The sequence below is a fragment of the Ranitomeya imitator genome, chromosome 2, assembly GCF_032444005.1.
Source record: "Ranitomeya imitator isolate aRanImi1 chromosome 2, aRanImi1.pri, whole genome shotgun sequence".
Classification (NCBI taxonomy): domain Eukaryota; kingdom Metazoa; phylum Chordata; class Amphibia; order Anura; family Dendrobatidae; genus Ranitomeya; species Ranitomeya imitator.
Window position 1 is genome coordinate 459,935,400 of NC_091283.1, and position 25,021 is coordinate 459,960,420.

At 43.2% G+C, this 25,021-nt stretch overlaps 1 protein-coding gene across 2 annotated transcripts; it reads right to left on the reverse strand.

Moving 5' to 3' along the window:
• Positions 1-416: 416 nt before the first annotated feature.
• SS18L1 (SS18L1 subunit of BAF chromatin remodeling complex) lies at positions 417-24,628 on the reverse strand. 2 transcript variants are annotated; one of them, XM_069751196.1, is made up of 11 exons: positions 24,522-24,628; positions 16,211-16,287; positions 11,852-11,936; positions 10,191-10,335; positions 7,557-7,754; positions 6,992-7,156; positions 6,029-6,130; positions 5,639-5,731; positions 3,330-3,455; positions 3,091-3,218; positions 417-1,121 (listed from the first exon to the last, which is right to left on the reverse strand). In XM_069751196.1, exons 1-11 carry the CDS (start codon positions 24,588-24,590, stop codon positions 1,095-1,097), a joined length of 1,215 nt encoding a protein of 404 aa, XP_069607297.1. In that variant the 5' UTR covers positions 24,591-24,628; the 3' UTR covers positions 417-1,094. The 2 variants fall into 2 exon arrangements, with proteins under 2 accessions (XP_069607297.1, XP_069607296.1); XM_069751195.1 differs by having other exon boundaries at positions 952-1,121; positions 3,330-3,458; positions 24,522-24,610.
• Positions 24,629-25,021: the final 393 nt, after the last annotated feature.

Below are 25,021 nucleotides of genomic sequence, written 5' to 3' on the forward strand. Positions count from 1 at the left end.
TTTTGTCAGACCCAAAGCTTGATGGCTCCTGGTGATCCTCAGGATTCCCACCATTCAGCATAATGAAGACATGCAACACTGAATCAAGTGAAGCAGTTGTAGCACCTCTGTATGACTGTGCCTGGTACTGCAGCTTAGTCACCTGCCCTTGAATACAGCCGCAAGTAATAATGGGCCGCTGTGCTGGCATCTCTTCATTGTGATCACGATGATCAGACCCTCGCTGATTATGACAAGTTATTATTATTATTATTATTATTATTGACAAGCCATCAAGGTTTAGGTCTGAGGAAACAGAATATTCATCTAGGATGCTAAGATACATGGGGCCGGATGACCACCTATACATTTTTAAAGGGAATGTGTCATTAGAACTTGACCTTTTGTTAAAATCAGGTCTTTGTTTTTACATTTTTGGCAATATTTTTTTCATATCCCAATCTGTATTAAAAATAACAAAAATAGAAATCCTGTAGTTTTAATACCAGTCACTGAGGCTTTTTAAGACTAACTTCTTGTTGTTTCAGGGAATTCACATGTACATTAGCAGCAATGAACAGACTCTGATCCTATCTACTGTATTAAACCATCTAATGAGCGTGTGCAAAGTTTATTATGAAGGGAGGGGGAGTAGGGTCAGCTGCGACATCGCCTATTGTGATTGGTGGATCATGTGTATCATCTGGGTATAGCGGTGTTATGTGTCATTGTAATTCTGCCTCTGATGATAATGAGCCTACTGAAAAGGACAGAAAGAATGAGCCTAAAATATCCAACTGGCCAGTGGGAAAAATCACTAGTTTTGTTTTTTTAAATAAAAGATCGTGATGTGTACAGTCTACACAAAACCTGATGTAAAAGTAGGTCCTTTTCTGGTGACACATTCCCTTCACGTCTTCTTAAAGCATGCTGGGTGACATCACAGATGCACAACTTGGGTTCTTGCTTGTTGTCTTATCCTCTTCTTGGAGAAAGCCTTGGTAGCTCCATCGCTGATCTTCCATCTTGCAATCAGTAATGGTGGCAAGGAGCCGAGTCAGGTATTATACAAAGTTCTCCCAACCACAGAGCAGGGGGACAATTGTCACATTTACTTATTGCTGGTAGTTTCCATATTGACCCTGTTGGGAAAGAAATGCAGGCACAAGGGTTAGTATCTTGGGGTTTGAAAGAAACCTGGCCAAGCAAGGGTTGGGTAAGGCCGGACTTGAAGACGGAGCAGGAATTGGCTGTAATAAGTGGGGCTCGTGCTAATACAAAGTTTAAAATTTTTTTCTTCCATGGGATCATTTGGTGACTTTACAACACATTTTCCCAATTCTTTCCGTTAAAAAGGCTTTCCGGTATTTTTATAGTGATGGCCTATACTTAAGATCGGTGTGGGTACGTCACCAGATAGCCCCACCAATAAGCGGCTACGGGATGTGATCTGTTGTGACACTGCACAGCGCCATCAACTACATAGTGGCCGCGGACGGGTACTGCACATCTTCCCCTGTGGGAATGAACAGGGGTGGTCTGCAGCACCCGACAGAGCTGTGGTGTTCTGCTCCACCAAAGAGCACTTCTGGCCACTGGAGACACCACGAACAGCTGATATGAGGGAAAAGGGGTGTCGTACCTCCACTGATTTGATGTAGGTGACCTATTCAAAGTACAGGCCATCAATATAAAAAGTGCTTGACAACCCATTTGAGGAATTCAAGAGACTTCCCCTAAGGACTACAGGACCACAAATTATGAGAAACTTAGAGAAGAATACATCATTTAAAGTAGTAACATCTGGGAAACCGATAAAGACCTAGAAAAAGCAATTTAGAAGTTATCCCATGGAAAACCACTTATCACCAATCCACAAGTTGATAAAAAATAAATAAATGTATCACTAGGGACCCCAATGCCGGGACCCAGACTGATCACAAGACGGCAATGACGAGGCCTTCGCCAGGAGATAAGCCTTTGGTGCCTTGTGATTGTGTCACAGGAAGATGGAATTTGGTATGCAAGTGATACAGACACTATTAGAAATAAGGTGGCCTGGGAGGGTACAATCTAATACCCCAATAAATGACCACTCTCTAACAGGTCATTAAAACATAACTTTTAATTAATTAATAATGATGCAAAAAGATTAAAATTGAATCATATTTGCCCTAATTCCAGAATGTTTTATTTCATTGAGTAGAAGCCACTCATGAGGATGCAACTCCGGGGGTACCATCAATGCATAATGGACAATTTACACTTATGTCCCATCCCCTGATGATGCCGTTCTACCGGCGAAACATGTTTGCGGGACCTGTGTTGCATGTTTGAGTTGTATATAATCATTATTTGTCTATTATACTTTCTTGGTGTCCCGGGGTGGTATTAATTTATTAATAAAAGTTATGTTTGTATGTCCTCCCCGTGCTTGCGAGGGTTTCCTCCGGGTGCTCTGGTTTCCTCCCACATTCCAAAGACATACTGATAGGGAATTTAGATTGTGAGCCCCATCGGGGACAGCGATGATAATGTGTGCAAAAACTGTGGAATATGTTAGCACTATATAAAAATAAAGATTATTATTTATTATTATTATGTTTTGGTGACTTGTTAGAGAGGGGCCGTTTACTGGTGCTGGGCCATATTGGTCTCGTAAATTGGTGTGTGAGAACATCGGTAAACGATGCAATCGGTGCTCAGCTCTGTTAGATGCTGGTCATGTACTATACCAGGTGTGGAGAGAGTTCAAATGTCATTCTGAAGAGAAACATCACTTTTTCCCCCCAATTTTCAAGTAAAATGTTGATGCGAACAGTCATTTTTAGGTTTCATGTATTTGGCTTTTTAGTTACCGTAATTATATTGGGTAGTTGTGCCCTGAGGTAATTTTTTTTTTCTGTCAGGGATTGAGAAACACTGATGTAGGGGATTAGGACAACTTGAACTATCATCACTCTGACAGACATCTAGAAAACGCTTTTTTTTCCATTTAAGTCCCTTAAAAAAATCTTCAAATATGGAGGGAAAAAATGTTAGCTGGCATACAAAATGGAGATTCAGCAAGTAGGAAATGTGTGGAATGGTTGATCAGCGTGTGTATTCTACCTGCTCGTAGCCATAGGGCCTCTGTTGCTGAGCTGATGACGCGGTCTGTTGTGCCCTGTAGCTGGCGTACGGTTGGCTCTGGCCTTGCTGGAAAGTTGAATACTGTGAGGACGAGCCCTGTGCTGGGACTGAAATGAGGAACAAGGGTTATTCTCACCATTTTGGGGTGTTGAGAGTTGTAGTTTGGTAATAAACTGGTTCCAGAATAAATAAATCGCCATTATCATTGCCCCGCTTACCATATCCCTGCTGTTGCTGTCCGGGATAGTTCTGCTGATTGGAGTACTGCTGTTGCTGGGAGTATGCCTGTTGCTGGCCTGTTCCCTGCGGATATCCGCTCTGCTGCTGGGTGTACTGGGTGTTTCCTGCTAACGAATAATAAATAAACTAATGGGTGGTTGTTAATCACAACGGTGCTGCATTTAGTGGCCTTAGACTACGGTCCCACTATGAGCTGTTGGGGAGTTTTTTATGCTGCAGAATTTCTGCACCTAGTTAAATTAAATTGCTTGTAGTTTTTCATTGCATTTTTTTTTGTGCTTTTTTTTTACATGCGTTTTTATCACATATTTGAAGTTGCGTTATTTGGTGCGTCATCCTTTAACCCCTTAACGACCAGAGGTATTTTTGGTTTTGCATTCTCATTTTTTGCTTCCCCTCCTTCCCAGAGCCATGACTTTTTTATTTTTCCATCAATATGGCCATGTGAGGGCTTGTTCTTGCGGGACGAGTTGTACTTTTGAATGACACCATTGGTTTTAACATATCGTGTACTAGAAAACAGGAAAAAAAATTCCAAGTGTGGTGAAATTGCAAAAAAAAGTGCAATTCCACAGTTTTGTTTTTTTTTTACCATGTTCACTAAATACTAAAACTGACCTGCCATTATGATTCTCCAGGTCGTTACAAGTTCACAGACACCAAACATGTCTAGGTTCTTTTTTATTTAAGTGGTGAAAACAAAAATCCAAATTTTGTTTAAAGAAAAAAAAATTGCGTCATTTTCCGATTGGGCGAGTGCTTATTTTTTGCGTGCCGAGCAGACGTTTTCAAGATACGATCTTTTGATCACCCGTTATTGCATTTTAATGCAATGTTGCGGAGATCAAAAAACATATTTCTGGCGTTTTTACTTTAAATCTCATTACGCCGTTTAGCGATCGGGTTAATTCTTTTTTTCATATTGATAGATCGAGCGATTATGAATGCGGCAATACCAAATATGTGTATACTTGATTTTTTTTTATTGCTTTATTTTGAATGGGGCGATTTGAACTTTTTTTTTTTTTTTGGGGGGGGGCATGCTTCAATAGTCTCCATGAGAGACTAGAAGCTGCCATAATCCGATCGGTTCTGCCACATATAGGCGATGATCAGATCGACGGTATGTAGCAGAATTGCTCACTTGCTATGAGCGCCGACCACCAGCAATCCGTCAGTAACAACCATAGAGGTCTGCTGGAGACCTCTGGTCGTCATGCCAACCCATCGGTGACCCGCGATCATGTGACGGGGTCACCGATGGGCGGAATTTCTGGCGGGCTTGTCAATCAGAGATTGACAGCAGCATTTAACTAGTTAACAGGCGCCGGTAGATCGCGATTCCACCTGCAGCTCTTAGAGGCACATGTCAGCTGTTCAAAAAAAAAAAAAAAAAGTGGACTCAGCGCTGGAGCTCACATCAAAGGGAGGGTGTCCGACGTAGGTGTATTATTACACCCAATGTAGGAAAGGGGTTAAATAAGGCAGTTTATTTAATACTTCCTGGTAGTTGGCAGTTTACACAGAATAAAAAAAGCACAGTGAGCATGAGAATTCTATAAATCCCATCCACTTTGCTGGAACTGTAAGACGCTGCAAAAATACACGGCATCAAAAACTCATTGTGGGAACTTAGCCTTAAATGGGAATGTGTCCTCAAAATGACCTATTGTTTAAATCAGATTTTTGTGTAACGTGTATTCATGTAAAAAGTGTTTCACAATGTTTTCTTTCATATCATATCAGATCGATATGTAAAGAAAAAATATATATATAAAATATAATAATAATAATAATAATAATAATATAGAATTAATAATCTTGCACATTTTCACACTGGTGACTGGGGCTTTTTTAGACTCCTACTTTCTCTTCTTTCGGCAGGTTCTTCAAAGGCAGGATTGCAATAACTGACAACACCTCTATACACAGCTTATAACATAAGATCCACAATAGGTGAAGTCACAGCTCCCCTCCTGCTCCCTCCCTTCACAAGAACCTTTTGCACATGCCCATTAGATGCTACAATGCAATAAATAGGGTCAGAGTTTATTCACTGTGGCTAATGTACATGTGCATTTACTAAAACAGGAAAATTCTAAAATTTCTCCTAGTGACCAGTCTGAAAATTTAATGTTTTCTACTTTTTATTTATAATCTAGACTGGGATGTGAATTTTTTTTTCTTTTTAAAAGATTTAAAAAAAAACAACAAACAACTTGAGTTAAGCAAAAGGCCATTTTCTAACATCACTTTGCCATTAAATGCATAGATGTTTTTTCCTGACCTCCTTCATAGTAGTGCTGCGACGAGTCATCGAACGTCCTGTCGTAGCTCTGGTCACCGTACGAGGACTGTTGGTATGAGTAGTCGCTGTGTCCTAGATTAGAGAACAGCAGTGAAAGGGTGAACAGCCCCATCTATGGAAGATGATTCGTCGTAATAATGTACAACCCCTTTAAGTGTTAATCAACCAATCAGATCCATTTACACCACGCCAGCATGAAAATACTGCTTGTTAGCACTGCTGGCTACATTAGAATAAACTCTTTACACCATAAAGTAATAGCGCCTGACAGCTGTACGATAAATGGAACTGAAATGCAAAATCATGGACCTCCCCATATGTAACCACCATGCGCTGCCTGGTGTGACTGTGGACAGCTCTGGCACATACCGTCTGTGTAATACTGCTGGCTCATAGACTCCGAGGAGCTCTGACTGTGTGCGTACTGCTCGCTGTAGTACTCCTCCTGACCCAGATACTGCTGAGCAGGACCTACATGATGACACAAAAACCACATCTGAAACGGAAATCACTGGCTAGGAAAATAAAATATTCTCCTTAAAAAGGGGTTGTCTGGGACTTTAACACTGATTAACAGGAATTAAAGAGAAATCCCCTAATTTATTGCAACACTGCATAACTTTCGAAACTGGACAAAATGATTAAAAAAAAAAAAAAAAAAAGGGTTTAGTTACATTATAGCCTAGATCAGGGGTCCCCAACCTGTAGCTCGGGAGCCACATGTGGCTCGCGGTCCCATGAATTGTAGCTCGTGGCTGTCTGGCAGCTTGGTGCATTAGCTCCAGTTTTAGCAAACAGGTATGAAGAGCACATCTGAAAATGGTGAACTTTATGAGCAGCCCTGAACAGTAGAGCAGATCTGGATGCACATATCCTGGTCTTAGGGGTTTTGAGAAGATTTAAGTATGGTACGCTGGAGACAAGATGACACCACCTGTCAGAGGAGGTGTTTGAAGCCGGATGTGACAGTGTCTTGGGAGTACTTTATAGGAGAATACTGAATGGGGAGTATTGTAGGAACCCCTGGACTGGATCTTTGTATACTGCTTTGGGGTGGTTGATTTTTGTGGAAATTCTTTGGTTACTATTATGCCTGTAATGGGGGCTTTAGTTGCCACTACTGTGAGGGGGGCGGGAGCTGAAATGTGGCTCGCGACCCTCTCTCAAGGCTGGATGTGGCTCACAACCCTCTGTCAGAGCTGAATGTGGCTCTCAAGGTCAGAAACGTTGGGGACCTCTGGCCTAGATTAAAAACAATGATTTGCCTATGCCCCCTAGTGGTGATATTTGGAATGACGTGGGCAATGTACCACGTGACTTATTTCAGCTCACCTTGTTGAGATGATCTGTATGGTCCCAGGGGTCTTTGCCCCATCATACTGCTTCCTTGGTTACTCTGGCTCATAATGGAGATTGAAGCTTGTCCTTGGTAATGCTGACCCCCTCCCTGTGCCGTGGTGTAATGAGAGCTGGCAGCTTGCTGATGCATCATGGAAACTGGAATACACAATAGTAAATCAAGAACAGATAGGAACGCATATGATCAATAGCGTTTATCCGACGAATGGCCGCCATACACACTAGGTGGCTTTCAGCCAAACGCTGGATTGGCCGGCTGTTCAGCTGGCAGCCATATGGGCCATCTCTCCCATACACAGGAGTGATAGTCCATCTAGCTATCCATCTTAATTGGAGAGGACAAATCGGTAATTTGGTAGGTGGAGATATGGGTCAGTTATATTAAGTACACGTAGTCCAGTGACCCTGATGATTTACTGAGTAGGGGACCCCCAGTATACCATCCATACCTCCTGTAGGGGTATATACACATGGGTTGTCCAGATGGGACACTGTCTTGGATATACAACCTAGAATATGAAGCCATTATTCCACTCACCTGGGTTGGTGGGCATGTTTATATTGGCCCGTGACACATAGTTGCCAATGCCGCTTTGACTCTGCATTGACATATTCTGGGAGTTGGCCACCGTATGACTATAGCCAGGGGCTGTGCCATGGGAGCTGACTGCCATGCTCATACTAGTGGTAGGCATGGTGGTTTGACCAGACTGCTGCATGGCTACATGGTTGGGGCCTATTCCAAAAGAGAGAAGAAGAATAGTAGAAGTTTAAAAAAAGTCACTACATAGAAAACACTTAGGCTATGCGAACACGTTGCGGATTGGGGTGCAGAATTTTCTGCACAAAATCTGCATCCCCTGGCAGAAACTGCAGGTGCAGATTTGATGTGTTTTTTTATGTGGATTTTGTGCGTTTTTTTGTTGCGGATATCATGCGTTTTTTTTACCCCTAAAAGAAATAAGAAAGAGCACACTTCACAAGCAATGTAGTAGAATAAATATAAACCACAATATATAGCAAAGCTTGATAAAGGAAAAAAATAAAAACACAAAAAATGGCTGACCATTCGGTAAATAAGGAATACAACAAAAGAGAAAAAAACAAACTGCAAGGATCAATACAAATGAAAAAGACCACAAAAAGATGTATAAAGTAGTTCTTGGACTCTCATTGATCTATTTGTTTTTATGTGTGCCGCTCTGCTCAGTACGCATGCTCCGCCTGTGTTCCCTGGCTGCTGATGGGTTCCGGCATCTTTACGTTGTCATGGTGGCGGATCACATGGTGTGCTCCGTCATCATGGTGAGCGTGACGCTGGGGCTCATGGCGCCGGTTACCTCCTGGCTGCGCATGCGTCGCTTCACGAGCAGTCGGCTCCCATTGGCCGCATCCTCCTTTTTAAACCCCTGTCATCTAATGGACGCCACTCCCCCTGACGAAGGATTTCAGATCCGAAACGCGCGTCGGGGCGCGTTTGGCTCACACTCACCGCTCTATTCAGGTAAACCATGTCATCCATAGTCATATTCTGTGACTGATTTTCTGTGCAGCTGCAGGTCACGGTATGACTATGTCTTACATTAAGCGATGGTTTCGGTTTTACATTCAATAATAGATTCTATTCAGACTATGTGTACTGATCATTGCGGTTGTTTGGTTTCCTGATGTACCTTTTCTTTTTTGTACATGCTTCTGCCGATTTAGTACATACTATGGGTAATTTATATATAACAGTTGATATATGCCATTTTTGCATGTACATTTGAGTATTATATAGTTTCATACAATGTATGCGGTGTCTGTGTGGGCCTATACACATTTCGTGTGGTTAGTGCCACTTTGCCATTTTCTTTTTTCTTTTTTTGTCCCTATGTGTTACCAATAAATATATTTTTTTGAACTACTTTATACATCTTTTTGTGGTCTTTTTCATTTGTATTGATCCTTGCAGTTCGGTTTTTTCTCTTTTGTTGTTTTTTTACCCCTGCGGATTTCTATAATGGAAGGGTGCAGAAACACTGCAGATCCGCGCAAAAGAAGTGACATGCTACTTCTTTTGATCTGCAGGGTTTTCCATGTGGAATTTTCCGCACCATTAGCACAACATTTTTTTTTCCCTATTGATTTACATTGTACTGTAAACCACTGTGCGGATCTGCGCGGAAAAAACGCCTCAGATAAGCACTAAATCCGCAACGTGTGCACATAGCCTAAAGGATATAAAGGAAACACATACATAATATAATACAAATTTACAGCACTTAGCCAAAATATTGAAACCTAATGTTGTGTAGGATCAGGTTCCCTTTGTGTTGATAAAATAGCTGGACCCCTTTAGGACTGAAGTCTAGAGTGACCCCACAGGTGTCCTGTGGCATCTGGCACAGATCATTCCTGGAAGTTGTGAGGTGCGGCCTTCATGGATCGGACTTGTTTCCCAGCACAAAATGCTCGACTGGATGGAGATCCAGGGAATTTAGAGCCAAGTCATCACCCTGATCTCTTTGTCATGTTCCTCAGCCCAATCCAGCATAGAAGCCCAGCCATTGGGGAAAAAACGCCAATGTAGGCGTTATGCCAAAGTAACATCCACACAAATGCCAGGAGCCAATGTTGGGGAGTAGACGATCGCTCCGAGAATCACATTGCTCACTGGCCTGTTCCCAGATAAGTGAGGAGGACCCACTGGCCATCCAGAGGGTGCAAAAGAAAATGCAATTCATCCGCCCAGGCCACCTCTTCCATTACTATCGTGCCCATTGTAGGTGATTTTGGCTATATGGTCACTGACCGGTCTAGATGTACATGTTTTGTATGATCCGACACCTTCCTATCACCCCAGCAGGACCTTCCTCAGTGACGTGATTTACAGTAGTTCTCCTGTAGCCTTCACTCCATGACCATTACTCTGCTGGCAGTTTACTGGTTGTTGGTACTATTTTGGTAGGTAATAACCACCGCATCCCAAGTATAGGACTCAATTTCTGCCGTTTTGGAAATGTTTTGACCCAGGGAGCAGACTATTATATATAATAAAACACACATCCTTTGTATATGAAAATACATTATGGCAGTCATTATTCAATATAAGGTACAGGAATGTCCTCAGGACCATGGCCAGCCATGTCAGACAAACACACGATTGTAATGCATCAGAGACAGGTCTCACCGTTACTGATCTGACTCTGTATGAGGGAGGAGGGTGGCAGGCTGGCACCCAGGGCGTCACTCAGATTGCCTTGGGAATGAAGGCTCTGGCTGGGGCCGCTTTGGCTCATCCCTCCTGGGCCTAGACTCATGCTCTGGGTTGGCGGCTGCAAAAAAACAACTGAAGTCATTTCATAGGAAAATGCTACAGGCAGAAAAGAGAGGACACAAAACAAAAATTGTTTGGATCAGGTTGATATATGATACTTCCTAACTAAACCCTAGGACCTACAACTTAGCTACTAACATTTGCAGGACACTTTCAAGCCTCGCCCTCAATTTGACCAGAAATACTCTAAAGAAAAAAAAAAAAATTCACCAAAACACCAATTTTAAAGGGAATTCGTCAGCAGGATTTCAAAGACAAATCCAATGGTGCCTTTACATGGCCTGTCCATTCCTCAGTTTACTGAGAAATCAGTGTTTGAATTGATATGCAAATGAGGCTAAAGAGCTATGGTAGATCTAAAGCCTCTGCCACTCCAGGTCTATTTCCTGCCCAGTGCCACCACCTCCTGCTTGTATGACAGCCTCTAAGCTGTGTGACTTCTTGCAAAAGAGCCATCAGTCAAGCAGCAGGAGGTGGCGGCGCTGGCTAGGGAATAGAGCTGGAGTGACAGAGGTTTCATATCTACCATAGACCATGAGCCTGATTTATATATCAATTCAAACACTGACTTCTAAGTAAAAGTGGCTGTTCTGTCCGTTAGTCTTAATTAAAGGTGCAGTGGAGAAAGATGCGCCAAATTCATTATGAAGTCTTGGCCTCTTAATTAATTTGGCACATCTTATAACTGGAATTTGGCCTCATCATAAATGTTACTTCATCCAGGAGATGGTGTAATGTATGCCACTTTTATGGAGCAAATTAGAATGAATTTGATTGATAGGCGGGTTTTGCGAAGCCAGCTCCGCTTTAGTTGAACTGGCATGAAAATGACAAATGTCCCAAAATTTTGTATCACTTCTTGGCGTTTTATGACTCACTGATGAGTTGAGATCAAAGTACGGTATATTAGCAAGTGGCAAAACTTTTCATGAAACAATTGAATTTTAAATTTGCACAGTGCTAGAAAAGACTTCTTAGGATCAGACACCTGCACATCATACCGCAGCCCAATTGCGACAGTGAAATGCAAAAAGCAAAATTCAAGGGTTAGACAAGAATAGTTCTAAAATACTAAAATTTATTAAGAGAACGGGACTCGAGATACTGAACACTTATGGCATATCCCATCAATAAACTGGCCTCTGGGGGGGCAATACTTTAATCACAAAAGGGAAGGGTGATGCCCAACACTCCAATAACAAGTGCAGCATGGTGGCTCAGTGGTTAGCACTGTACGGTGGCTCAGTGGTGTTAGCACAGCAGCTTTGCAGCGCTGAGGTCAAATCCCACCAAGTACAACATCTGCTAGGAGTTTGTATGTTCTCCCCGCATTTGCGTGGGTTTCCTCCAGGGTCTCCATTTTCTCCCACACTCCAAAGACATACTGATAGGGAATCTAGATTGTGAGCCTCAATGGGAACAGTAATGATGATGTCTGTAAAGCGCTGGGGAATTAATGGCGCTATATAAGGAAAGCATAATAAATAAATAATAACAAAGATATCCGTACTCACCGCAGGGAGCAGAGATTGCATATTCTGGTTGGAGTCGGCTATAGTTGCCAGATACACAAGATTTCGGTGCAGGATCTGCTGATATCTACAAGAAATAGCCAACGAGGTTACATGCAGCACTATACATAACACTAAAAAGGAAGTAATCCAACATGAAACACTGCAGAAAATATTTTACCAATGGAAATTATATATCTATATATACCGTAATTTCACTTCCGTCATTCTGTCTGTCACAGAAATCCCAAGTCGCTGATTGGTCGCGGTCAAACGGCCACGACCAATCAGCGACAGGCACAGTGCGGCCGCGAAATGGCCGCTCCCTACTCCCCTGCCGTCAGTGCCCGCTCCATACTCCCCTCCAGTCAGCGCTCACACAGGGGCAACGGCAGCGTTAACGGACTGCGTTACGCCATGGTGTAACGCAGTCCGTTAACGCTGCTATTAACCCTGTGTGACCAACTTTTTACTATTGATGCTGCCTTTGCAGCATCAATAGTAAAAAGATATGTTAAAAATTATTTAAAAAAATTTAAAAATTATATATTCACCTTCTGACGCCTTTCCGGCTCCTCGCGACGGTCCGGCCCATGCATTGCAGTCTCGCGAGACCGCAATGCACTCTTGGGACCGGAGCATCGCAAGGAGCATCGGTAAATGCCTGGGCTGGATCCAGGGGCCGACGGAAGGTGAGTATATAACTATTTTGTATTTTAATTTTTTTTTTTTTAACAGGGATATGGTGCCCACATTGCTATATACTACGTGGGCTGTGTTAGATACTGCGTGGGCTGTGTTATATACTACATCTCTGTGCTATATACAATGTGGGCTGTGCTATATACTACGTGGCTGTGCTGTATACTATGTGGGCTGTGCTATATACACTACGTGGCTGTGCTATATACTACGTGGGCTGTGTTATATGCTACTTGGCTGTGCTATATTTCTGTGCTGTATCTGTGCATCATGAATCGTGGTACGTGTTAAAGAGGGGGGTCCACTGAGACTCTTTCGCCCCGGGCCCTCAAAAACCTGGAGCCGGCCCTGGCTTCACTGATTGGACACGGCCGGCACCAATCAGCAACAGTCGCAGTCCGCCCGCGAATTGGCGCAGGATTTGAACCACGCTTCGCTACTTGGTCGCAGCCAGCCGGCTGAATCCTGTGTATAAATTGCATTATTCTGAAAACTTCATAAATAAACTACATACATATTCTGGAATACCTGATGCGTTAGAATCGGGCCACCATCTAATATAGATAGATATAATACAGATATATTATATATAAATATAGAATATTTATAGTTTTTGCTGTAGGAACAACTTACTATAAACTAAGAAATCTGCTTAAATTATCACACACATTTACACCACTCCAGAACTGGTGCCGATTTGCCTTTCTGATGCACATACAGCCGGAGATGCATTATTCAGGGGTGTATACATTCTAGTATTCTGCGTGCATCTTACTTCTGTTAACTTAATATTAAGACTGGACCCAATATTAATAAAATGCTCCCAATAAAAGGGGAACCTCAAAATAATGATAGAATGTTAGAATTGGAAGGGACCTCCAGGGTCATCTCCGACCCCTGCTCAATGCAGGGCTCACTAAACCATGTCAGACAGATGTCTGTCCAGCCTCAGTTGAAGACTTCCATTGATGGAGAACTCACCAACCCTCGTGACAGCCTGTTCCACTCATTGATCATCCCCACTGTCAAAAAGTTTTTTGAAATATCTAATCTGTATCTTCTCCCTTTCAGTTTCATTAGATTGCTCTCGTGTTTCCATGTGTAAATGTGATTAATGATGATCCCTCTACACTGTGACATCTCTTCACATATTTGTGGACAGCTATTACGTCTCCTCTTAGCCTTCTTTTTTGCAAGCTAAACATTCCCAGATCCTTTAACCGTTCCTCATAGGATATACTTTACAGTCCGCACACCATCCTGGTAGCTCTTCTCTGAACTTGCTCCAGTTTTTCAATGTCTTATTTAACCCCTTTCTGTCCTCGGACGGGATAGTACGTCCGAGGTCAGAAGCCCCGCTTTGATGCGGGCTCCGGCGGTGAGCCCGCATCAAAGCCGGGACATGTCAGCTATTTTGAACAGCTGACATGTGCCCGTAATAGGCGCGGGCAGAATCGCGATCTGCCCGCACCTATTAACTAGTTAAATGCCGCTGTCAAACGCAGACAGCGGCATTTAACTACCGCATCCGGCCGGGCGGCCGGAAATGACGGCATCGCCGACCCCCGTCACATGATCGGAGGTCGGCGATGCTTCAGTATTGTAACCATAGGGGTCCTTGAGACCTCTATGGTTACTGATCCCCTGATTTTCTGCTACATAGCAGCGAACAGCAGATCGCTGCTATGTAGCAGAGCCGATCGTGTTTTGCCTGCTTCTAGCCTCCCATGGAGGCTATTGAAGCATGGCATAAGTAAAAAAAAAAAGTTTAAAAAAAAAATGCGAAAAAAAAAAAAAATATATAAAAGTTTAAATCACCCCCCTTTCGCCCCAATCAAAATAAATCAATAAAAATAAAAAATCAAATCTACACATATTTGGTATCGCCGCGTTCAGAATCGCCCTATCAATTAAAAAAAAGCATTAACCTGATTGCTAAACGGCGTAGCGAGAAAAAAATTGAAACGCCAGAATTACGTTTTCTGGGTCGCTGCGACATTGCATTAAAATGCAATAACGGGCGATCAAAAGAACGTATCTGCACCAAAATGCTATAATTAAAAACGTCATCTCGGCACGCAAAAAATAAGCCCCCAACCGACCCCAGATCATGAAAAATGGAGACACTACGAGTATCGGAAAATGGCGCAATTTTTTTTAATTTTTTATTTTTAGCAAAGTTTGGAATTTTTTTTCACCACTTAGGTAAAAAATAACATAGTCATGTTAGGTGTCTATGAAATCGTACTGACCTGGAGAATCATAACGTCAGGTCAGTTTTAGCATTTAATGAACCTAGCAAAAAAGCCAAACAAAAAACAAGTGTGGGATTGCACTTTTTTTGCAATTTCACCGTACTTGGAATTTTTTTCCCGTTTTCTAGTACACGACATGCTAAAACCAATATGATGTTGTTCAAAAGTACAACTTGTCCCGCAAAAAATAAGCCCTCACATGGCCAAATTGACGGAAAAATAAAAAAGTTATGGCTCTGGGAAGGAGGGGAGTGAAAAACGAACACGGGAAAACGAAAAATCCCAAGGTCATGAAGGGGTTAAAATGTGGTGCCCAGAACTGGAGACAGTATTCCAGATGAGGCCTGACCAAGGAGGAGTAGAGTACGGTAAATAATTAAGGTACCGTCACACAACGATATCGTTAACGATATCGTTGCTTTTTGTGACGTAGCAACGATATCGTTAACGAAATCATTATGCATGACAGTGACCAACGATCAGGCCCCTGCTGGGAGATCGTTGGTTGCTGGGGAAAGTCCAGGACTTTATTTCGTCGCTGGATCACCCGCTGACATCGCTGAATCGGCGTGTGTGACGCCGATTCAGCGATGTCTTCTCTGGTAACCAGGGTAAACATCGGGTTACTAAGCGCAGGGCCGCGCTTAGTAACCCGATGTTTACTCTAGTTACCATTGTAAATGTACAAAAACAAACACTACATGCTTACATTCCGGTGTCTGGTCACGTCCCTCGCCTTCAGCTTCCCGAACTGACTGTGAGCGCCGGCCGGCCGTAAAGCAGAGCACAGCGGTGACGTCACCGCTGTGCTTTACGGCCGGCGCTCAGTCAGTGCTGGAAGCTGAAGGCGAGCTGAAGAAACTCTAATATATCTTATCTGAGAAATCAATTTATTTCTCATTTTGGACCGACCTTTCATTTTCAAAATTCTGTCCTCAGCGAATACAGACTTTTCTAATACTGAGATAGGAGATGATAGTTGGTGTTTATAAAGTTCCATGGAGAACTGTAACTCTTTCAGGAGAACTTGCAGAACGATGTCTGTGTCACCTCTAGCTCCTCTCCCTCCACAGAATTTTAAGACCACCAGCTGTCATCTCCTATCTTCATTAATGAAAAATGTTACTTATGCGCTTCTCTGATAATATAGATTACAAAATTGCTAAATTCTCACGTGTACTATCGATTTATGAAAATATTAAAATGAAAATCTTCTCTTAAGTTTCAGTGACAACGCCATAACGCCCCACAAATAATATCACAAAACCCCTGTACCATCTGTCTTCTCTGCTAGATTTCCAAAAGACGTCAGGAACTACAGAAAATCCAAACTTGAAAAAAACTTTTCATCCGTTTTATTACTGATCTAGGTCACCGTTCCTTTCCAAGAGCCGTCCGTACTCACTGTGTGCACTCTGCTGTCTTCCCCTTGCTCTGATAGTCCATTATACACTGGATCAGGTGGTGGTTCTCATCCAGCATCTAAGAAAAAGTCACAAAATCGTGGTTTGTAATTGTTCTGCAATTCCCATCCTCTTTTATTGCAGTAAGCAATCTGGTCCAGGTGCGGCTATAGCCTTGGGGAAACCTGTGAAGCCACACAGGGGCCCAAGAGGTAAGTGGGCCCATAGCCACATGATGAGTTGTTGGATTGCAAAGGGCCCATATACTGTTCTTGCACAGGGTCCCTTTTCTGTCCGCCAGTGATCGGGTCTCTCTGTCACCTGGTCAAAAATGACCAGCTTTTGCACTTACTGTATTTTATTCCTGCTGCCCCCCTGAGTACTCAGGGATTTTTTGTGTCTAAAATTTGCCATATGGGTCCAAAGAGCTGCCTAACGGCATGCCCCATAGAATCCTGTGAGCCACACCCCTGTGGTAAAACAGATAAAAATGGGCACTAAATTAAAAAAAAAAAAAAATTTATATATATATATATATATATATATAGTACAGACCAAAAGTTTGGACACCCCTTCTCATTTAAAGATTTTTCTGTATTTTCATGACTATGAAAATTGGTTAATTCACACTGAAGGCATCAAAACTATGAATTATCACATGTGGAATTATATACTTAACAAAAAAGTGTGAAACAGCTGAAACTATGTCTTATATTCTAGGTTCTTCAAAGTAGCCACCTTTTGCTTTGATGACTGCTTTGCACACTCTTTGCATTCTCTTGATGAGCTTCAAGAGGAGGTCACCGGAAATGGTCTTCCAATAATCTTGAAGGAGTTCCCAGAGATGCTTAGCACTTGTTGGCCCTTTTGCCTTCACTCTGCAGTCCAGCTCACCCCAAACCATCTCGATGGGGTTCAGGTCTGGTGACTGTGGAGGACAGATCATCTGGCGTAGCACCCCATCACTCTCCTTCTTGGTCAAATAGCCCTTACACAGCCTGGAGGTGTGTTTGGGGTCATTATCCTGTTGAAAAATAAATGATGGTCCAACTAAACACAAACCAGATGGAATAGCATGCCGCTGCAAGATGCTGTGGTAGCCATGCTGGTTCAGTATGCCTTCAATTTTGAATAAATCCCCAACAGTGTCACCAGCAAAGCACCCCCACACCATCACCCCTCCTCCTCCTCCAAGCTTCACGGTGGGAACCAGGCATGTAGAGTCCATCCGTTCACCTTTTCTGCGTCACACAAAGACACGGTGGCTGGAACGAAAGATCTCAAATTTGGACTCGTCAGACCAAAGCACAGATTTCCACTGGTCTAATGTCCATTCCTTGTGTTCTTTAGCCCAAACAAGTCTCTTCTGCTTGTTGCCTGTCCTTAGCAGTGGTTTCCTAGCAGCTATTTTACCATGAAGGCCTGCTGCACAAAGTCTCCTGCTAACAGTTGTTGTAGAGATGTGTCTGCTGCTAGAACTCTGTGTGCCATTGACCTGGTCTCTAATCTGAGCTGCTGTTAACCTGCGATTTCTGAGGCTGGTGACTCGGATAAACTTATTCTCAGAAGCAGAGGTGACTCTTGGTCTTCCTTTCCTGGGGCGGTCCTCATGTGAGCCAGGTTCTTTATAGCGCTCGATGGTTTTTGCAACTGCACTTGGGGACACTTTCAATGTTTTCCCAATTTTTTGGACTGACTGACCTTCATTTCTTAAAGTAATGATGGCCACTCATTTTTCTTTACTTAGCTGCTTTTTTCTTGCCATAATACAAATTATAACAGTCTATTCAGAAGGACTATCAGCTGTGTATCCACCAGACTTCTGCTCAACACAACTGATGGTCCCAACCCCATTTATAAGGCAAGAAATCCCACTTATTAAACCTGACAGGGCACACCTGTGAAGTGAAAACTATTCCCGGTGACTACCTCTTGAAGCTCATCAAGAGAATGCCAAGAATGTGCAAAGCAGTCATCAAAGCAAAAGGTGTCTACTTTGAAGAACTTAGAATATAAGACATATTTTCAGTTGTTTCACACTTTTTTGTTAAGTATATAATTTCACATGTGTTAATTCATAGTTTTGATGCCTTCAGTGTGAATTTACAATTTTCATAGTCATGAAAATATGGAAAAATCTTTAAATGAGAAGGTGTGTCCAAACTTTTGGTCTGTACTGCATAACCGTGTGTATACATACATACACATATTATATATATATATATATATATATATATATATATATATATATATATATATATATATATATATATATACATACACACACACACACACACACACACACACACACACACGGGGAGCGGCAGGCACAAAATAGGGGCAAAAAGTGCCCCCTTTTGATCTGATGACAGGTCCTCTTAAAGACATTCACGGCCTAATTCCACTGTATTTGGTCACGCTAGCTGAGGCGGGTGAGCGGGTGACTGATTTCACCACACTCTGCTGTCAGTACAGCTTAGGGTGAACAGATGATTTGTGACTGACAGCCTGGTTGCTAGGGTACACTGCCTCACAACCACAGTATTTCACATGGGGGTAGTTGGGCAGTCAGTCCCCAGGGACTATTACACAGGGTTTCAACTGAAGGCCACCAGGCACATTAACTGGTCATATACATTACCCAAATGTCACTGGGGTCTGCAGACAATCTAATACGTATCAAAGAAGGTTAACCCCGACATCTGGGCTGTTCCGTGCACAATACATTTGTATAATGTATGAGGAGCCAAAGAGGAGGGCAGCACCAAAAGCCCCAATCTATTTCTCTTACCACCATATTAACATACACAAGTGTGATCTAGAGGTACTCTGGAGTAAAAGACATCACTTACTTAGGTACTGAGCTTTTGACTTTTGTGTGGTCTGAGTACGGCATACAGTGTGTGCTGTATGACAATGTACTGTACATGTGTATGGCACACAGTGTGACAATGTACAGCACACAATGTGGGCACAACGTGACAATGCACACATGTATGGCACACAGTATGGATACTGTATGACAATGTACACATGTATAACGTAAAAAAGTAATACATGTAATAAAAGTGAACATGTATGGCCATCAGTGTAGGCACAGCATGACAATGTACACAGGTATAGTACTCATTGTATGGCAAGGTACAAACATATGGTACGCCGTGTGGGTGCAGAATAATAATGTACACATGTATGGCACAGAGTGTGGGCACTGTATGACAATATACACATGTCTAATACTCAGCATGGCAACATGACAATATACACATGTATAGCCGCCAGTGTGGGCACAATATTACATTGTACATGTACTGTACACAGTGTGGGCAAAGTATGACAATGTAAACACATATAAAACTCATCACTGGCACAGTATGACAAGGTACACACACGTATGGTACTCCATGTGGGTGCAGAATAATAGTGTACACACGTATAACACTCATCACGGGCACAGTAAGACAAGGTACACACATATGGTCCTCTGAGTGGGTACAGAATAATAATGTACACATGTGTGGCACTCGTGTTGCTACAGTATGGCAACGTACAGAATTCTGCCTATATGTAGACATAGTATGTGTAGAGTAGCAAATAAACAAAATCCAGCTCCACGACCCTTGAAAGCTTTCTTCAATAAAACACTCACGGTTTGCGGAGCTGGATTTTTCTCATAGACATTGTCTTACGCCTTGAGGCGGCGTTCCTGGGCTCCGCACACCTTCAGAATGCGGATACGGCGAGCTGGGCTTTATTTCCCTCAAGTATAAAGCAGGGAACGTTTTGGTGTTAGTATGCGTGTCACTACTGCCATTAAGTAAAAATTGGGCACATCCCTGTTCAGAACAGTGATATAAATTGTCCCATCAGTGGTCACTGGAAGCGACAGCTCAGTATGGACGACATAGGACACATCGTGCAGATCAATCACAGGTAAAGGGGCTGGACAGTAAGGATCTCAGGAGGCGCCAAGGGTAGCCTGGGCTGTTCTTTGGACCACTAAGTGTTAATCTGCAGGACAACCCTAAAATTACTGTAATAAGACATGCCAGGCTGGTGAGGTAACACAACATAGAAAAAAAAAAAAAAACTCTTCATCCTGGTGGCAGCAGTTTAGAATGGAAAACCTGACGGCAAGTTCTCTTCAAGACTGGATATGGGCAGCACGGTGGCGCAGTGGTTAGCACAGCAGCCTTGCAGCGCTGGAGTCCTGGGTTCAAATCCCACCAAGGACAACATCTGCAAAGAGTTTGTATGTTCTCTCCGTGTTTGTGTGGGTTTCCTCCGGGTTCTCCGGTTTCCTCCCACATTCCAAAGACATTCTGATAGTGAATTTAGATTGTGAGCCCCATCGGGGACAGCGATGATAATGTGTGCAAACTGTAAAGCGCTGCGGAATATGTTAGCGCTATATAAAAATAAAGATTATTCTTATGGATCTTTTCATTCTGTTTTCTGCACTCTTGGGCAATTGCCCGAGCTCAGGCATTTACGGTTATACTGTATGGCAGTGACATGGACCATGGGAACCTGGATTTCTGATTTATTTTAACTATAGATACCGACGTGGAAAAAAATCACTGAAAAATCTGAATTAAATAAGAGGTAATTTTCAGGCAATAACCTATTTAACCATTATTGTTGTATTTATGATGACCATTTCTCTGGGTGACATGAATTTACCCGTCAATACTCATATCATTTCTGGGGAGACTGAAGGGAGCCTTGATCGTTCCAGAATGTGCCCATATAGAGCCAAATCAGTGTCTATGTAGGGATGTAAAGTCTCAAAATACTGTCAACCAGTATTTGACCAACTCAGAGAGCGCCGTCCTTTACCCACATAACTAAAAACAAAGTAACAATATCCACATAATACCTGTGATTCTTTTTAAGGGATTGCTTTTCTTTTTTTTTTTAGCAATTAACCAATATAGTGTGTGGAAATAATTTGGGGAGGTCTTTCTCCTGAGGATTGTCAAGCTTGCAGTTATTATTTTGGGATGGAGATAGCCATCACAAAATCGGCATTATTCTTATTGGCACCCCCACCCTTACTACTACATGATACAAAGCCATCCACAACCGTTCCCCTCCCTATGTCTCTGAATTAATCTCCCACTATCTTCCCTCACGTAATCTTTGATCCTCCCAAGACCTCGTACTCTCCTCCACACTTATTCGTTCCTCACACAACCGCCTCCAAGATTTCTCCCGAATATCCCCCACTCCACGCCTCAACATGTCCGATTATCCACCACCCTCGGATCCTTCAGACGGAACCTGAAAACCCATCTCTTCAGGAAAGCCTACAGCCAACAATAACCATTCTGCCGCCTCACCACCACCAGAGCCACCGCCTCACCAACCGCCAGAGCTGCCGCCTCACCATGTAAGTCTGCAAGGACAGGGTCCTCTCCCCTCTGCACCAGTCTGTCACTGTAAACTTGTACTGTAAACGTTATCTATTAGGCTAGGTTCACATTGCGTTAGGGCAGTCCGCTTAGCGCATAGCGCTACGGACTGCGCTAATGCAATGTCCCAAAAGGGACTGCGTTTGCCGATCCCGCTAGTGCAGATGCCCGATGCCGCGGTGTAACGTAGTCCGTTAAACGGGTTCACATAACGCAATGTGAACCTAGCCTAACCCTGTACGTAAACCCCTTTTCTCATGTACAGCACCATGGAATTAATGGTGCTATATAAACAAATAATAATAATGATACGTATTCTGCAATAGCCAGCCAATCAATAATAACGGAGCAAACAATCAAGGGCAGGTTCACACGAGTGATAGATATATATATATATATATATATATATATATATATATATATAATCTCACAGCTTGCAGCTATTATCATTTACAGGACCATTTATGGATTCCTATGTTACAGAATTGTGAAATTTCCATGAAAATCGGACGCTACACTGATCCATTTTTTTTTATTGCACCCAGAGACTTGACTTGCTTGATAAAGGTCTGTTGACCGAAACGTCGCTACAGAAGGCAGAATAAATATAAGTTTTTATTTTTTCACCATTCATTGTGGCGCTGTCTTTTTTCTTTGAAGTCTTGACTGGGTGAGTCTCATCCGATTTTAGGATGAAAATAATGTGGGCTGTGATTTTTAATTTTTCACATGCAGATTCAGTCAGTGAAAAAAAAAACTAAATGTTAATCGGTCCGAGTGCTCCCCAATTTTTTTTACGTATAGCACTCGGACCGAAAGTACGGTCTTAAAGGAAGAGTAATCCCTCCCTGCTGGCCCAGGATCAGCGGCAGCTTTTCTACAGGTGATCTCACTTATCAATGTGTTATTCTATACCAGCTGCCCTGGAACTACATGTCCCAGCCAAGGCCGGACTGGCCATCGGGCAGTTCTGGCAAATACCAGAAGGGCCGGTGGCAGTAGTGGGCCGCTTGAGTGTGCCGCTGTCGGCACACTCCCCCCGCTGTCGGCACACTCCCGGCCTCACATTCAACTATACCAGCATCATAGACGCCGGTACAGTTGAATGCAATGATGGAGGAGAGAGCGTCTGCTGTCGCTCCCTCTCCCATCATTCCCCGCTCTGCCTGCCGCTGACACTGCGGGTGCGCGATGACGTCATATCATCGCGCACCTGCTGTGTGACCGGGCGGGCAGACTGCAGCTGCTGAGACCGGAGCCAGGAGCAACGCAGGGCAAGAGGAAGGGTGAGTAGAGTGTTTTTTTTAAATTATTATTATATATCAATGAGTGATAACTGGATTGTGGGGCTATTGGGGGGCTGCATTACATTCTATGAAGCTGGGCTGCATTATATTTTATGGTGGCTGTGCTGCATTACATCCTATGGGAACTGGTTGCATTACATTCTATGGGGGCTGTGCTGCATTACATTCTATGGGGGCTGTGCTGCATTACATTCTATGGGGGCTGTGCTGCATTACATTCTATGGGGGCTGTGCTGCATTACATTCTATGGGGGCTGTGCTGCATTACATTCTATGGGGGCTGTGCTGCATTACATCCTATGGGAACTGGCTGCATTACATTCTATGGGGGCTGTGCTGCATTACATTCTATGGGGGCTGTGCTGCATTACATTCTATGGGGGCTGTGCTGCATTACATTCTATGGGGGCTGTGCTGCATTACATCCTATGGGAACTGGCTGCATTACATTCTATGGGGGCTGTGCTGCATTACATTCTATGGGGGCTGTGCTGCATTACATTCTATGGGGGCTGTGCTGCATTACATTCTATGGGGGCTGTGCTGCATTACATCCTACGGGAACTGGCTGCATTACATTCTATGGGGGCTGTGCTGCATTACATTCTATGGGGGCTGTGCTGCATTACATTCTATGGGGGCTGTGCTGCATTACATTCTATGGGGGCTGTGCTGCATTACATTCTATGGGGGCTGTGCTGCATTACATTCTATGGGGGCTGCGCTGCATTACATTCTATGGGGGCTGCGCTGCATTACATTCTATGGGGGCTGCGCTGCATTATATTCTATGGGGGCTGTGCTGCATTACATTCTATGGGGGCTGAGCTGTAATGCTGGATACAGCTGTGATTATATGTTATATAGTCGTGTTACACTCCCCTCACTTCTTGTAACCTACAAGTGTACAAAGATATTATACAGTCACCATGCGACAAGTGGGCCTGTGTAACTTCAAATGCCAGGGCTGAATTTAGTCCCAGTCCGGCCCTGGTCCCAGCTATCCTTGCATGCTTGAAGTGTAGTTCTGAGCAGGAGAAGCACATGTTGCACATTACCGGTCAGCCCAAAAATCACATAGGAAAGGCACTGTGGAATTAATGGCGCTATAGAAGTAATCATAATTAATGATGTTTTTTTACAGCAGTAAATAAATACAATATACAGGTAAAAAATAACAAAATCCCCAAATGTGATCTAGATTGAGGCCATTTGTGCAGAAGTGATGCAGCCACTTTCTCATCTCCACTATGCATCAGATGTGAACTGTGAGGAGGTGACAGACAATGGTGATTTATGGGCTCTCCTTCACACCCCTCCTCCCTAATCCACTGATAAGGATGGAGGCACTCAGGGATGCATCATGGAGGCAAATGACATCTTGAGGACAGCAGATTAGCACCACCTGCAAACCTCCACATCCCCTGCAGTCTGTATGACTGAGTTTATAGATGCTGATTGCACCTGTCAGCCATATTTTGGCAGCTAGCACCCATGCATCCTCACACTAGCATGACACATGAGGAATTTCCCTCCCTCCTCCCCCCTTAGAATAAACCTGGTGCCATCAGACACCCTTGCAGATCATTTACCTTCTGGATAGTTTGCTGGGTGACCTCTCCTTTCCCTCTGGGTCTGGCAGAAGCAAAGGCCACAGACATGATCCCCCCTGCGCCCCTGTGTCTGCCTGATCCTTGCTGACAGCAGTATAATTTATTACAGATATTCTTAATATCTGCACCCTATTACTAGCCAGAGGATCCTTATTCTATGCAGCAGACAGGGGGGAACTATCACCAATAGAATGACCCGAGTTTCATTTTATAAACTATTTATAGTCATGTCTTGCTCTTTTCTATAGCTTTATACGTAGTAAGACTAATAAAATATTATATGTAATATTAGTCTATACAGGAACTAAGTATGGGGAAAATTCATTTAAGACTCCCCCTTCGAAAAAGTGGTACATTCCACAAGCCGTGTTTCCTGTCTAAAGCACCGGGTAGCGTAGGTTCCCGGGGGTGGAGTTTAGTTACGCCGTTTACGTAGCGTACAGCAGCGGAGGGACGCCGTTCTTACGTTAGATGGGGAG

Excerpts from the sequence above, each read along its gene's own strand:
- SS18L1 (XM_069751195.1), bottom strand. The coding sequence starts at position 24,590 with ATGTCTGTGGCCTTTGCTTCTGCCAGACCCAGAGGGAAAGGAGAGGTC. Across the intron at positions 7,755-10,190 it reads ACAGAGTCAGATCAGTAACG|GCCCCAACCATGTAGCCATG; the intron begins GTGAGACCTGTC and ends CTTTTGGAATAG. Across the intron at positions 6,131-6,991 it reads ATACAGATCATCTCAACAAG|GTCCTGCTCAGCAGTATCTG; the intron begins GTGAGCTGAAAT and ends GTCATCATGTAG.